The 16,952-nt window shown below is 40.4% G+C and overlaps 1 protein-coding gene across 1 annotated transcript in view; it reads left to right on the top strand.

Annotated features, from left to right (window-relative positions):
- The first annotated feature begins 794 nt into the window (after window positions 1-794).
- ppm1e (protein phosphatase, Mg2+/Mn2+ dependent, 1E) overlaps window positions 795-16,952 on the top strand; it is a 67,338-nt gene continuing 51,180 nt past the window's right edge. The window contains exon 1 of the mRNA XM_071547108.1: window positions 795-976. Within this exon, the coding sequence (XP_071403209.1) occupies window positions 795-976 (182 nt within the window). The remainder of the gene's footprint in view (window positions 977-16,952) is intronic.

The following is a 16,952-nucleotide window of genomic DNA, read 5'->3' as shown; positions in this document are numbered from 1 at the left end:
TATAATTAGATTTGTTGGAAGTCTTCTCCTCCTCCGCCATGCTCTCCGCGGTACTTCATACTGCTTGCTGTCTTAACCCTTGCTTTTAAAACAGCACTTGCAGGATTTAACAGCCACTCAGCCCCGCTTAATTTGGCGTGGCTCGCGCGAACGCACGGTTTGTTTCTAGGCAGAGTGTTTAGGGCCCGTAAGGGACGGGGGTCGCTGTTGGAGGTTTCCCTTCTCTTGCTTTGGGATGCCCTTCAATATGGCGAATGCTTCTCGTGAACGCGCAGACGGAGGCGGAGAGGATAGTGCGAGGGCGTAAGGGACGGAGGCTTTATGTAAACTGCTCTGCTCTCTCTGACGTCACCGCCCCCTCCCCGAGCACTCGAAACCCCTGTTGACGCGCTGCGCGTGCCCGGCCGGCACTGAGCGAGGCTCTGTCCAGCAACCAACAGCTAGTCCAGTAGTGTACTGTAGACACTACGGTCTGTTCAGCTAGTACGGTAGTCTACGGTCTGCTCAGCTAGTCCGGTAGTCTATTGAGTGTTCATATAGTTCAGTACTCTACTAACAGTCCTGCTAGTCCGGTAGCCTAATGTCAGTCCAGCTAGTCCGATAGTCCACTTTCTGTTCAGTTAGTTCGGTAGTGTACTGTCCGTTCACCTAGCCAGCCAGGTGATCTACTGTCAGTTCAGCTTGTCCAGTAGTCTACTGACGGTCCTGCTAGTCCGTAGCCTCCTGACGGTCATTTTAGTCCAGTAGTGTACTAACTGGCGGAGCTCTCTCTGTCTGTCCAGGAATGAGAAGTGATGACCGGCTCTGCAGCAGAGGAGAAAACCTTTCGACGGTTCCTGGATCTCTTCCTCCGGGAGATGAGACCGCCTCTCCAGGAGAACGACCCGTTGCCGATGCGCCCCTTGTCGGACCAAGTGTCAGAGGACGAGGTGGAAGGGGAATGTCTCGATTTATGTCTTCAACACCTCTACAAATAGTAAGTGTCGACTTTATCTCACGACGTGTTTCTATTCATGTTGTGTGCATGTCATTTCTGAACTAGTTGTGGAAATTGACGTGATGTTAGCTAGTTTTTTATGTAAAGGATATTTATGGAGAGCTGTAACGCTGTGGCGAGTTGGCTGCTTGGTGGCTGCAGGCTACGGAGACCAGCTTCCCCCGGTCCGGTGACCTAGGCTGGGTCAAGACACCCCGATAGGATGCCAACTAGCCGCTGAATGCCATGCTGGGTGTGTCCGGTACCAAGTTTAGACAAGTATCTTAGTGAAAGGTAATGAGGATTTAGGATCAAAGCAGGTGAGAAATTTAAAAGCAACGCTGCCAAGCATCAGCACCGCCTGTCAGGGCTGCATGTTGTATCGATATAAAACACCGCACATTTGTACACTGTCTCGCCGTTCGTTCCGTTAATTTATTCCAGTCTTGACGGTGCTGGAGGTCTCGGTAAGGTGAACCCCTGGTTTTGCGTAACAGGAGGACGTCATGGTGTCGGAGGGGGAAGAAACCATCGCCATCACTGCGGAGCGCATCTTCATGTAGGCTAAAAATAGACTCGTCGGTTACGTGGTTAGCCTCAATATTTAGACTGATCGTTACACACTAATAACGTAAGCCATACCAATTGTCACAGATATGTTGTTTTCTCAAAACAACAACAACAAAAAAAACATTATTGTTGCAGTACATGGAATAATTGAATCTTGCTTATTACTAACGTTAAGTGCATGACATTTTGCAGACAGCCGTCATTGCTCCTTTTCATCCAAATCCCACTGTATTCACACCTTCCAAGTGCTGCTGGCAAAGTAGATAAGAGGAAATACTTACATTTCCTCTCATGGAGAGGAAACAGTCACTAGAGGCAGATTAAAGAAAACGAATGGTGAAGAATGGTGGCGGAATACCCACAGGAAAGCCTACACTGTTGTGCTTTATTTCAAGAGCCATTGATTGTCACAGTGGAAAGCCTGCCATGTGAATTCCTTTAGACTAGTGTTTTTTCCCACATGGATGAACTTGGTAGACAAAGTAAGCCTGGGCTGAGCTGGGTTGACAGAGCTCTACTTTGAGCTCTACTGCCTGGCCTGGTTTTAAATCCAAAATAGGCACAGAAACTGTGCTGGGGAGGACAGGGTGGAAGGACTCATCTGGGCCACAGAGTGGCAAGGGGACTGCTTATGTGACAATTTTGATCAACATTGAAAAGTTTTATTTATTTATTGGTCAGTTTGCATAGGGTACATGGAATTAGTCATTTTGCATATGCACACAGACTCTGTAGCCACATGCATTTCTTCAGAGGTAGGAGCAGTGGCGGAGCAAGGATTTCGTTTCATTTCGTTTCGGGGGGGGGGGGGGGGGGGGTGGCTCAGGGGCCCAACAAAAAATATGTAATATTTTACAATAGGGATAATATAGGGTTTTATAAATGCAATGATATTTAACATGAATAGTCATGAAATAGCGACTATTTAAAAGAGCTTAAAACGTTACTTTGATTGTCAAGTGCACATATTGCTACAATATGTAGCAAGGTGATATTACACTCAGCATGTAAATGCAGGTTCAAAGCATAGACTGTTTGAAGCCAAAAGATTGGGTTTATGATCACTGCCATGTTTGCATTTTTGGAACCAGTGCAGTCCGAGCGAAGCCGGGGGTTTTCCACAGAGCTCCGGCTGCTATTGGCCTGTAATCGGACCTGTCAATCACTAGGATAACAACCCTGTTTTATAACCGTTATATCCCGTTAATGACAATTACTTTAAAAAACGCCATATGGACACACATTAGAATAAATGAAATTAGCTACTGGGACCATAACCTCTTGTGGAAAAATGTATTGACTTTATATTTTGAGTGAGAAGTTGGATTGTGGTCCAACTGACTTGCATGGAGTTGGGCCAGTCTTTTTGGAACCAGCATCTAGCGGACGTTAGAGGAATTGCCACTTGACGGCACTTCCTTATCGGCTTCAAAATTTACCCATGGTTTTGTCCGCTTGGGTCAAAGCAGTACACCTACAACTTCCACATACCAGAGACACATCAAAATAATCTCAATATTCCCTCAAACGCGGCTCAACTTCCTCCTGCTCAAAATATCTGTCAATAAATGTCACCTCTCAAAATATCCATTAATATTTATTATAAAATGGCCTGGGTGAATACTTGATTCTGATTGGCTGGAGGGGTGTTGACTAATTTCCGATAACCACGTGACTCTGACATAGTAGTGAAATTAAATTAAATGAATGCACATCACTTTTATGGCATCAACAACAACTTTAGCAAAACCAGGATGTAGGCCTATACGTACATTGCGGACACGCTGAGGAATCAGACTCGGATGGCAAAGCAGTAAAATGAAGTAAAAAATAGTTAAATCAATTCATTATGGTCCATATTAAATTATACAGACATCTAATCCATACCATAATTATTTATTTGAGGCTTTAGTCTAAATAGTGTCTAGTTTGCCCAAACAGCATCTCCCAATTTGCAATTAACTTTGACTATGGGCTCATAAATTGTGTGTCCCAATTAATTCAAGATGTTAAGCAATTGGACTGAATGTCACAAGGTTATAAAAGGGCTTGCAATGATGGTGCATAATGATGCATTATGGCTGCTATTGTGGCACTGGTATTGGAGACACTGGGGCCTGTTCTTAAGTCTGTTGTGCATTCTTTTAGTCAAATCAAATGAAATTTGTTGAATGTGTGATTAGGTTCACAAAAGGCACATTTAGGATACCTGGGTAAGCTGCAGCAGTCTCATCTTCCTCTTCCTGATGTCACCCTCTTTTTCTGGCACAATGCCGCTAATTAGGGTTTCCCATTATTGAAGCGAGAGATCCATCAAAGGGGGAGAGCTCCGGTGTCCCTTCGCCCCCGCCAGTGGCACTGACACTATTGATGCACAACAATGCTCTTCTTGACAACCAAATGTGTTCTTTGCACAACAAACATGGATATTGAAATCTCCAAGGATGATACAGCTTTCAAAGTTTACTGTAACAATTCTGAGAAATCTGAAATAAAGCTCTTATTAAATTTGGAGGGGCGGTAAAACACTACACATAAAATGAGATTTTTCTTTTTAAAAGAAAAAAAAACAATGATTCAAAAGAACTAAAGTCCCCAAAAGACACCAGGCTACACTTTTGGGTACTAGTATGAATGACAGCCACACCACCACCAGGCCTACTTGTTCTTGGCTTATGTAGATAGGAGATGCCAGGTGGTGTGGCCACATTTAGTGCAAAATCATCATTTTCACCCAGTCTCAGTAAGCATTAGGAAATAAAGGACATTTGAAGAAATAAAATAAATGAAAAAAGGGCCTCATTATTAAGACATTTAAGAGTCCAAACTTCACATCAGTGGTGGGGTGATGTATTATATCTGGGTTGCAAGGGGGAGAACGTTTTGTATTGTCTGTGTGTGATTAGGAGTGTTTGAAACTCCAATGAGTTTTTGTTCCAAAATAAGTAGTATGGGCCAGAAAGTGAGTTTTGAAAGTCAGAAATCTTAGCACCTGGCCAAGTAATTGCTGAGTCATTGGTATTGATCAATAACCCCCTCAGATATATTATGGTCATTTTTGTGCTATGGGGCAGTCAAATCCTGAAATTTTGCACCTTTAAACATGGGAACTCAAGTTGCAGCAACGAGATGTCATCAAGTTCTTCTGCTTCTTCCGATATGAAGTGAACACAGCATGAGTGAAAACAGCTGGTGTAGTGATTGGTTGGAATAAAAACCTGCAGACTCTTAGACCCCAGTGGTACACGATGGAGAACCACTGGCATAAACTGATGTGATAAGCGAAGCACACTGAAGGTATGAGTGTATGTGTGGTTGTGTCTGCTCTTGTGCTGGTAGTGATAGTAGGATCTGGAGGCAGAAGTTCTAAATAGGGATGGGCATGAGTACTCGAGTACTCGATTTGGACGTTAGTATTCATTCACCGGTTCAACGTATAGAGTACTCGCATTTTTTTTTTGCTTTGTAAAAAAAACATATATGTATATAATAATGTGCTGGCGAAGCAGTACCTGAGTATACCTGCGACGTCTGTTCCATCCGAGAGAGTCTTCTCCACAGCGGGACTCATTCTAAATCACCTGTCCCCCGGAGCATGTGGACATGCTCATTTTCTTGAACAAGAATGAATGAATTCATGTCTAAATTAGGCCTATATAGTCTAAACAAGGTTATGGTTAATTTATGTAAATTGTTGTTGTTGCTAGTATTATTATTTTATTATTATTAATATTGTTTTAACTTTAACTGTATTCACGGCTCACGTTTCCCGATAGCCGTGTCTAGAGAGTTTATTTTTGCTGTTGCGCAAAATTCCGTCATTTAAATATTGTTAACTTTTTAATAGATTTTTCTTATTTATGTTAACTTTGAATTTATGGTTTAATAGGCTAATTGAAGCCTGGTTGTTCAATAAATGAATTTCAAATTGCACTTGTTTTCCATTGCACCAAATTGTTTTCCAATTTACATAAATGTGAAAGCATTAGATAGTAATAGCTAGATATTCTTACAGGCCTATAGCCTACGAAATGAACTGTTTAGTGTTTAACTTTGGTTCCGCTTGTGTGTTTCTAGTCGGACACGGACCCCTACCCGCATTTTCGCTTGGGTGTTAATTTCGGACCATATTCTTACGTTAGTTTTTTTTTGCGAGTACTCGAGTACTCTATAATAATTTAATGCGAGCACTCGAATATTGAAATTACTTAAATGCCCATCCCTAGTTCTAAAACATCTTTTCTGGGAGTGTAGGCCTACATATAGCAAAATCATTTGGACAGATATGAACTTCATATACAGGAAATGTATGCCTTTCAACATCGTGCAGAAGCATATGTTTGGGGTTACGAGCAATGATCTTATTAATACTGATATTCTATATATTGTCAACCTTATATTTCTTGGTAAATACGATAAACACACGGTGGTTGTGGTATGGTTGTGTGGTGTCCAGCAGCCTACAGCGGCTGACTAGCTGCTCTTGTGCTGGTAATGATAGTGGGATCTGGAGGCAGCAGCTTTGGTGATTCATCCCAACGTGTCATTAGTTTGTCTCTGGGTTGAACAGCTAATAATAGACTTCTGCAAGAAACGGAGATCCCCTCTGTGTGCGCGTATGTGTGTGTGTGTGTGTGTGTGTGTTAATAGGGAGTGAAACACTCATTGTTATAGTACTTGTTTTGGGGTGTGGACAGAGCTTGTATGTATGTGTGTGTTTGTCAGGTTTTGATCCAGTCTCCTCTAGGCAGCTGGGAGTCACATCTGAAATGAAGAGGAATCAGTGAGTCACCTCTCCCAGAGTGGGGCCAGAGGAACAGAACACACTAAAGCTATGTTTCCATCTAACTGACAAGTGGATTTTATGTAAACTTTGGAAATGTCACAAAAAATGAAATGTGAATTAGGCCAGTGCCATCAGCTAGAATTCCTGAATGTCAAAAAACACATCCAACAGAAACATGTAAAGAGTCTCAAAAATGTATAAGTAAGTTCTTTTTTTTCTTTAGTGTCAGCTAATATTGGCCATATTTCAAGAAGTGCACATTAGCTAGATGGTTTCGAGATAAATTAAATGTAGCTTACTGCAAATTCATACTTATCGGGTATACGACTTTCCTACCAGGAAGCACCACTTACCCCTCCATGTGAGAGGGACCTAGCTGCAGTTAACATGGCGGCCCTCCATCAGAGGCTGTCACTACCCGATCTGAGTCACGCATGTGCGCTGTCGCTGCCCGATCTGAGTCAAACATAGATGTGAGTCGTGCATGCGCCATTTTACGACATTTTACCTACATTACATTTTATTGTACTGTACTGTGTTTTTACTGTTTTTACTGTTACACAATTTCTATTTTGCAATGTTGTGTTATTAGTTGCTGTAACGCCCTAATTTCCCTTCAGGGATGAATAAAGTACCAATTTTATCTTAGAATTTGGCTAGATTGCTTTACAGGCTAGACTCCAGCATCTGCTTATTCACATGAAACCTACTATACTTCGCTTTATAATCTACAATATGCAATGATTTGCTGGCTTGCGAAATACGATTGACTTCTCGTTTACTTTGAAGACTCATACCCAAATACATAATGTTTTGACACCGTGGCAAAACATCAAATGTACATTTGGGACAGTCAGTAATAGTTCAGTCAAATGAAAATATCTCGTAATTACGAGATCAGGATGTACATTTGATAAGTAAGTAAGCTAGCTAGCTAGCTTTAGTGAACATATATGATTGGGAACGAAGTAGTATCTAGTTATGGAATTATATTTATCACCACTTTGGCTGATGTGATGTGAAACATGATGGGTTTGTTTGCTACATCAGTTAACTAGCCAACTCGGTAACATTAGCGATTAATATAAAATGGCCATGGCAACATAAAAGCTATAGCTGGCTAGTGAGTCCGCATCAACCTTAATGCTATTCAAGTGCGAGACGATATACATTTGTCTTTCCAATTGAAGATACACATTAATCTGTGGTAGTGACAGAGCTAATGGCTGAAATGTAAAGGGGGGTCTGTGCCGTGCGTGACTCATATCTACGGTTGACTCAGATCGGGTAGTGACAGCGCTGCCATCGTTGACAGGAAATCATGTGACCTCAACAGCGGGAGTGCTTCTTTGTGTTTTTTTCTCATGAAGGCCGGCATTCAGAGCATTTGGTAATTTTGAAGTTTGCGAAGAAGCCTGGTTTTACAGAGGTAATATACATTTATACATATTTAGTCATACGAGTTTATTAAGAAACTTTAAAAAGTCTGTTGACTTTTCTAAGGTTTTATTCAATGTTTTCAATCAAACTTAGCTAACAGTCCAGCGAGAGTAGGCTATATTGATATGGAGATAACGAATTTGAAAATGCCAAATAGCATTTAACGTGACCTAACTTATTTTAGTCGTGTTGTTGCAGGTCCTGTAAGCTCTTTTTTAAATATTTGCATTGATTAATATGATGTTAGGATATAGTTAATCCTGAAATGATCAGGCTCTGTTGCGTTTAATGAGCTTGTAACAACGCATTATGTAATAACACCGCATTATGTACTAACTCGACAAAATGTAATAGATTTTCACTTCATTATGTAATAACACCCACATTATGTAATAATCTGCCGCATTTGTAATACACAGCCTGAATGCAATATGTAATAAATTTCCCCGCATTTTGTAATAAATTATTACATATTGTGGTGGTTATTACAAAATGTGGGAGTTGCACTTTTTTTATGATGAAAATGTAATAATACAGTGCATTATGTAATAATCATCTATGGTTCTTTCTATCGTGGCTACTTGATAAGTAGTTTTTGGAAGTTAAAACTGAACTGTTTGTATATTAGAAATCCACTGCAAATCATTGTGTTGTTAGTCTATATGCTGTGGTTGTTTTTCACTTAATTACTTAAATTCTATGAACCCTCAAGTACAGTTTCTATTAAGCTAAGGAATACAGTGACACTTAATGTAGTTTTGACCAATGAAAGATACTACTAATCTACTGAACTAATAGTATCTTTTAAAATTTTGAGTCAGTATGATTCATGCTAGAATGCATAAAATAAACATTGTTGTTATAATGTTATAAGGATTTTTATGAATGAAGACATCCATTTTGGTTGGTTATTACATAATGCACCATATTATTAAATTTTCATTAAAAAAAAAGTGCAACTCCCGTATTTTGTAATAACCACCGCAATATGTAATAATTTATTACAAAATACGGGGAAAGTTATTACATATTGCATTCAGGCTGTGTATTACAAAATGCGGCAGATTATTACAAAATGCGGGTGTTATTACATAATGAAGTGAAAATGTATTACATTTTGTTGAGTTTTTACATAATGCGGTGTTATTACATAATGCGTTGTTACAGAGCTTAAAATGGATATCATACTATCGAGCGCAAACAAGTGTCTGAATCACATTATGTTAGCTGGCTCTGTAAGCTACTCAGTTCCGATGCTCAGTTGGTGATTGGTTCATGTGCTAACTTGTGTTTTTCAGATTACAATCAAAATTCTGGAGATTGAAGGATGCAGCAGGTACCAGGCTGAGGTCACCATGGCCACAGCAGACTGTTTTGCCTGAAAGAAGAGTCTTAGCCTCCATATTAGCAAGCATGATAGCCCTCAAAGCTGTTTGAGTTTTTCATATCTGTATATTGAATGTGTCAGCCTGTCAGACCATCATAATGTCAATCCTGATAGACTCTAGGCTACATCAGGGGTCTCCAACAGTAGCCCTCTGTCTGCTTTAGCTCACCAGGCATTCTTTTGACAGTCGACATGGTAAGGCTGAATCACTCTGACAAGCTATAGGCCCGATTTGTTTTCATTCATAATTAAAATGCCTAACATTATATAAATATGGTACCATCTAATAGAGAGATGTAAGAATTTTAGGATACATGCTTTCTGTGATTGGTTGAGAGCATTTTTATGTATGGCTCTGATAAAATTCTTTTTTTAACATTTGTTTTTTTTTTTAACAGTTATCCATTTTAGATATCCTAGCTATTTTGCCTATGAGAAAGTAAATGCAATGAGTAGGCTAGCTCTCAAGAACTAGCCCCACCTGTGACCCCCCTGTGCCTAACCTTATATAGCATTATTGGGGTGTCAATTATGCAAATTCACAATTCTCGTGAATGCACGTTCATTTAGAACAGGTGGCATTCATCATGTTTACGCAGGTCATTTAGAGAAATTTAAGATATGAATATGAAAATGTTCTTGCATGAGGCCTATTGTCTTTCATAAGTAGCTCCTAGGGCAGAGGTATTCAACTAGTTTGGAATTGGGGCTAGATTATTCAAATGTTACCAGTTGAGGGGCCATAGATTTTCGATTTCTCATTTTTTTGAGTATAGCTGCTCATGTATGTTCACAAGTGCAATTTGGTCTTCTCATCTAGTTCACATTATTTTTAAACAAAGTATAATTCCAAAGTGGAGTGCAAAATACTGTATTATGCAATCTAGTAGGCCTGTTTCACTGCCAGTTTCACTGCACAGTAAGCACACAGACTTCACAAAGTACTTGTCAGTCCACTCACTGTCAAACTGCCAAATTTCTGTGTCGACTTTAAAATGGGCTCAGATTACAGTTTTACAATCCTAACCTATTTTGAAATCGTGTTGCATCGCGCACATAAGGAGAAACTTAACCGATTTTCTTCTCTCAAATCGCAAACAAGCTCACACTACAAGTTTAGAACATGGCGGTGCATCACACACTACAAGATATTATTAAGATTATCTTGCCCGACGGAGCTGCTGTACACAACAACTCACGTGACCATGGAGAGACAGGAGGCAGATGTTTACAAACATGGAGGCGGAACAGCTGCTTTGGTGTGTTCAGTAGTTTACCAAAGAAAAGTGAAAGGCCAGACGAGTTTGGATGAGGAAATGGTTGGAGAGACTGACATAAAGTGGGCTGTCCGTTCCGGAGGACCGGAGGCGACAATTTAAAACCGTCAGTTTTAATATCTGTTTGTTATAATGTTGGTACGCTATTGCTAGCCTAGTGCTAAAAGTGCTAAAATGTTTACCGTTGCTAGGCAATACCGTCAGCTGTCCCAGTCGGGACGTAGTCGAAGTTGTATTATCCAATGTTGAAAGGCATAATGAAGTGACGTCGCCGTGCAGATTTTAACTCAACTATCAAACGGATTAGAAATTATCGGGGCGGCTCCGATGTGTCTTCGAACAGTTCGGGAGGGTTAAGATTTGATTTGTAAACAGCTCACATTACCAGATATTCTGTACCGAGCGTCTGTTCCGACCAAGACCCAGATCTAGATTTCTCCTCCGATTGTCGGGAGGGCCGAATGTCCAATAGTGCATACAAATTAAATATAATGGATGAAAAGTTTTTCTCTGAGTTCATGGGAATTAATCAAAGCGCCAGTAAAAAGTCAATTATCAATTGTGGAAAACTTTGTTTGTGGAAATGGGCGGGGCCTATATGGCTAGATGGAAAAAAGAATTTTGATTCTACGAGTTACGGTTTAGAAGTTATGGACCAAAATGCAAAATGGGTTGTTATAGCGCCACCATCAGGTCAATTTGTGTATTTTTTTGCCTGGATAAGGCTGGATAATTTCGTTTGATTATGTTCTTTATTTTGGCCACTTCCCTACTGTGTTGAGTCACAAAGTATATTTGATTGGATTTGGGGGTTCTGGTATGTTTTTTCAACAGATCCTTCCTGTTCAGAGATTTAGCTTTATCCAGGTGGCGGTTCAGGCTTTGGGTTTATAGCCCCTTTGTTTGAATCTTGTGCACATCTCCTCTGCTTATTAGTGAAATCATCTTCCTGGTTGCAAATACGACAGAGTCGTTGAAACTCTGTCAGTGTTTTTTCAATTTTTTCAGTGTTTTTTCTAAACAATAGTGGTGTGGCGTCGGCCGTCTTGACTTTTTGTCATTTTTAAAACTAGAGCGTTTATTTCGTTTTCACTGTATTCTAGAGTTTCAGATTTTCATTAATAGAATTCACATAGCGGTGGAAGGACAGTAAATATTCTTTGCTGGACTTAGAGATTAAGATAATGTCATCAATATATCTGGAGTACCACACAATGTCCTTGAGGTATTGATTAGCCGTGTTGAGGATGTGTTTTTCTTCCCAGAGTCCTAGGAACAGGTTGGCGTAGTTGGGAGCAAAGCAAGCGCCCATTGCTGTCCCTTTTACCTGTTTGTAGAGTTGGTCCTGGAAGAGAAAAATATTGTTGTTCAACGTCCACTCAGTAAGTTCCAGCAGAAAACCAGTAGTGGGGGGGTACCTCCCCTGAGGTCTGAGGTCAAGATAATGTTTTAGGGCCTCCAGGCCTTCACTATGTACTATGGCTACGTACACACTGCCACTAAATACGTTTGTCACTCCTCGTTGGAGTGCTTAATCCTGTTACGTTCACACACAGTTCGGTTATTGAGGAGCGTGACAACCGCATTCTACAACCGAACTCACTCATTGAAAATTCAGGTATTGACTACCAAATTTGAGAGCGGATTCGGTTAGTCCGAGTAGTGTGTACCAGAACCGGACTGGACAACTTGACAACACTCGTTACGTTTTTATCACCGTTATTTTGAAAGAGATGGAGGTAAGTGTTGTTGACATTTTCAAATTTTCTATCCAGTCTGTTTCCCCAACATTGCGGTTGTTCCTACCAGTTCTGCAGTCTTGGGCCCGTTAAAATGATCACGTCCATGCGGTGGAAAAAGAGAACATGACGCCGCTGTCAGTGGCGGTTTATTAAGATCTTATGGATAAATTGACGCCTCTGGTTACTGGTGTTACTGGTGTCAAGTAAACTGAAAATACAGGCAATGGTAGCCGCCATATTGGTCTGACATAAACGGTACTATAGTTACAGACATTATTTACAGTCAGTGCGAGAACGGAGGAGTGGAGTGACTCCTGTTACCCGGACATACACTCTGGTAATTTTACTCCGCTGTGCTCCAGTGTGTACCATACATATGCAAATTCACTCTCATTCATAAATTTGGTTGTCACTATTTATTTTACTAGATGGCACTGAGCCCCACTCTCTTCCATTAATTTACATACATCCATGTCTTCCGTTGCCCTACAAAATTTTACGTTAGGTAACGTTATTACCCGTGGTATTTAAGTGACGTTAGCAGAATTATTTAACCGTTAACTGTGGTAATGCTTCAGTGCATTGAATTGAACTGAATTGAACACACGCTCCGTGGGTTTGTACAGGGTCTGTGCTTGTTGATTTAAATTAAATTTTAAGTGAAAAGGTCATTACAAAAATCTCGGTGTGAAGTGAAAAAGGCATGTATGATCTCAGTGTCTCTAAAATTTAGAACAGTTTTAACCTTTGGACTAGCCTTGTGATGTGTGTAACCAATATCAACCAGGACTCTTAAGGATTTCTGTTTTGTCAGAGTTAAGCTGAAGAAAAGTTTTTGACATACAATTTTTCACATTGGCTAGGCAGTCACGTCGTGAGTAGTGCTGGGAAGTTTGAGTCTTTTTGTTGATTCGTTCATATCGGGTCAGTACATCTAAAAGAATCAAACTTTCGAGTTTTTCGGGTTTTCAAGCTTTTTCTTAGATGGAGCTATCTGGTCTTCATACAGCTCCAGGCAATGTCCTATGTGCCTACACACAGAGTGTTGTACTCGTTTTAGGCCAGTAGAGGGCAAGATATCCTATTTAATTACTGTTAATTGTTTCTATTTAATTATATTTTAGATGGTGACTTATGAAGTCATGCATCTTGGTAAATGTTAACAGTTTTTAGTTTTATTGATTATACCTGTCTGTTCATGTGGTGAGAGAAGCACTAATAGTAGTTTTCAGATTTGGTGTGTGTAATTAACAGAGTACAAAAGCATACTTTTATTTAAATTTGTTAGTAATATGGCTTAAGACAAAGTACAAGATTAGTTACACCAAAAGGATAAACAACTACCAACCAAGCTGGAAACCGCAGCAGCGTGCCGGTAACACCTTACAATAAGGGTCACTAAGTTAAGGGTTAGTTAATGCTTAATAAGCATTAACTAACCCTTAATTAACAGTTAACTAATGTGTCTGGTAATCAGTTACTATTGGTGTTCATGTTCAGTGAAACCATGTATATCAACTTATCGTCCCTACAACAAAACAGTAGTATGTGGTAAAGTACCGCAGGCACAGTGTCATTTGCAGGCTGTTGGCGACGAGCAGCAACTCCAGCATTCAGTATCGCTGCCGTGTCGAGTCAAGTTCCAGTAACAGTATTCCGTATGCGGGTTACGTACGTACTGAAACTTGACAACCCGAATGAACGGCTGGCTCAATGAGGAAGTAGTACTACATTGTTGAGCGAGCTGAACGACTCAAGGAACGACTCGACATGGAAGTATCGATGCTGCTTGTCTCGGACAGCTTGGATAGTGATTTGAAATGAAACTAGAAATCCTGAATGAACGGCACGCTCAACAATAATATATACTACTTCCACAAAGAGCGGGTTGGAAAGTGCGATGTCTTAATTTAACATACATGGCAATCGTTCAGTCGTTTAATGAGCTTTGGAAACTCGAAGTGGGAGGAACCAGTACGTACCACTACAGACTCGGTATGTATCGAGCCCGAGAATGATCCGGTACAAATGATTGGTTCGTACATTTTTGACCAGCACTAATACTAAGATCAGTAGGCTTTGCTGGAAGGTACAGCTGGGTGTCATCGGCATAATAATGAAAAGAGATGATAGATTACAGAAAATTGCCGACAGAAACAAAGTTCTGCAAGGTTCGGTGGAAAAATCACCATGTTTATTGAGGTGTAGTAAATCTTTATCTGTTCTTTTGTAAAGTTGACCTTTTATTAGGAGAGAAGACATGCAAATGCGAGAAGACAATGTAATAATGATGTAAGGGTCTGACACCAAGATAGGTTGCTTTGAACAAAGTAAAACCACCTTGATATGTCTTGCATAAAAACTGCAGTAGACCACTAAAAGCACTGGAATCTCTCAAGGGTCCTCCAGGACTGTCTTCCCTCCAAGCTTTTCATTTGGGTAAAAGAGGCCCATCACCCTTCTGCCAGCTAATATGATGGAGTTGTGATGGATTGGCAGGCTCCTACCACTTGCACAGCCAATACTCTTGAGTGTGTTTAACAGCATGTTCCACCCATACAACTTTTCTAGGTCAAGCCCAGTCTCTGCAAGATTTTCTACTTTAATTAGAACACCAAAGGTCACTTAGACCCACAGTGCAGCAGCATGCATATCTTGAAATATCACGGCACTTTAATGTCACGAATGGACAGAAAAAAAAATCAAAAGGATATGCTTGTCTTGATGTCTGTGTGATATGATAGTAAAGGTTATAAATCTGCAGTCCAGTGCTTATAATGGATTTCATCTGCAGTGGGCAAATGTTAGACTATTTTGTCATTTTATAGCAGACTAATCAGAACAACCACTTAAGTCCCCCATGTACTGTCTCAGAATGAAATGACCTCCTTTTTAGCTGAACTAGTTTCAGAACCTAAAACAATGGATACACTTCTCATCACATTTAATGTATATGATGACAACATCAGACATATCCACCCCACTTGTGATAGGGTCCATGCTCATAAAAAACAATAGTGTGACAAGGAGACCAAGCATTGTGGTAAATGCAACACAAGTTTCTCCAGTTTGACCACATGAATTTCAATTTTCGATACAATGCTACAAGATTTTTCAGTCCTAGTTCTTTCATGCCTGGCCACTGGCTTTTTCACTATTTAATCAGACCAATATGAAGCCAGGAGATTTCATCCCTCTTGAGATATGGGTCTTCTGGGGCTTTGAGGAAGTAACCGTATGGCGTTCTAGAGCACGTCTGAAAATTGAAGCTCCTGCTTCTCCTTAGAGGTTCACTCTGGCCCTCAGAGGCATCCTATCTTAGTGCTATGTGGGCCTGTTGCTGCCAGTTCCAGTAGTACAGTTTAAAGGACCATTGCTGAGACAATACAAAGTCTATCCTAGATAAGCAGTTTGAGTATGGCCACTGCTTATCATCACCCCGCTATAGGCTGTAGGACATCCATACATTGACAAATCTGTTTTTCCTCACTCCAGACATCCATGCCTTTCTCTCCTCTCTTGCCTCCTAGATTTGGTGGTTGGGCTATCCTAGGCTAGGAAATTACTTGCAGGAGTAATCCCTTAATCAGAGTGTCACACTGAGATTATTGTTGAGGGCAGCCTCAGCCAGTGCGCTCCAGAACCACTGGCAACAGTTGAGGCTGCAGTGTTTGACGTAGGAGTAGGGAAATGGCTGTATAGTAGTGGCATATGTACTTCACGCTATTTTTTCCCTTGATAGATTTCCATGTCATAGTTTTTTGGTTGTTTTACCTTCATTTATCATTTTATTATGTTTGCCTCTGCATTGCATTCAGTTTTGTTTTGCATTTTTGCTGAGTGTCACATGACATATCTGCCAAAACGCTAGTAACTTTAGTTTCCAAGTTACTACATAAAGGATGCCTCATAATGTTAGCCAACTGTGTATGCTTTTCTTTTTATTTATGTAAATAATAGGCTGGACAAGTGGATGCTGTGTGGTCAAGTTGTAGGCAGGAATAAAAAAGTGACCTGTATTCCCTTGCTTCTCCTGGGTTCATTTGTTGTTTTTTATGCCTCCACGCCGGCGACAGCCATGGCTGGAGGCATTATGTTTTCGGGTTGTCCGTCCGTCTGTCCGTCCCATTCTCGTAAACGCGATATCTCAGGAACGCTTTCAGGGAATTTCTTCAAATTTGGCACAAACGTCCACTTGGAATCAAGGATGAACTGATTAGATTTTGGTGGTCAAAGGTCAAGGTCACTGTGACCTCACATCCGTCCCATTCTCATGAACGCGATATCTCAGGAACACCTGGAGGGAATTTCATTACATCTGGCACAAACGTCCACTTGGACTCAAGGATGAACTGATCAGAATTTGGTGATGACATTTTATATCCAAAAGTTTAAAGGTCAACTTCACACAAGTGCTGTCACTTACTTTTGCAGACACCAAAATCCTTTAAGTTGACCTAATAATCACATTATATATTATATACTATGTTCAATAAATGAAGACTGTCCTTGCAATGACAAAACAAAATTTATTGGCGGAGGCATACACGAAGCGGTTATTTCTAGTTTTTGCAGCTGTCAGCTCATGTCTAACTAACATCCCCTTCCACCCCACTGTGCATTAGACTCACTAGAGTCATTTTAATATCATGTTAACATAGCTAGCTCGCAAGTGCTAATTATTCAGCATTAATAGAAAATACACAGAAAAAAATAAAAGTTGTAGAGAACTGGGAAGCTTTGAACACTCAAGGGTGCCTTCTTTGTTCCCAAT

Source organism: Centroberyx affinis, unplaced genomic scaffold (genome assembly GCF_046629955.1).
Source record: "Centroberyx affinis isolate AG114_WGS23_722 - 3 ecotype Tasmania unplaced genomic scaffold, CSIRO-AGI_Caff_v1 ptg005676l_1, whole genome shotgun sequence".
In the NCBI taxonomy this organism is placed as follows: domain Eukaryota; kingdom Metazoa; phylum Chordata; class Actinopteri; order Beryciformes; family Berycidae; genus Centroberyx; species Centroberyx affinis.
This window is presented reverse-complemented; position numbering and strand designations above follow the sequence as displayed.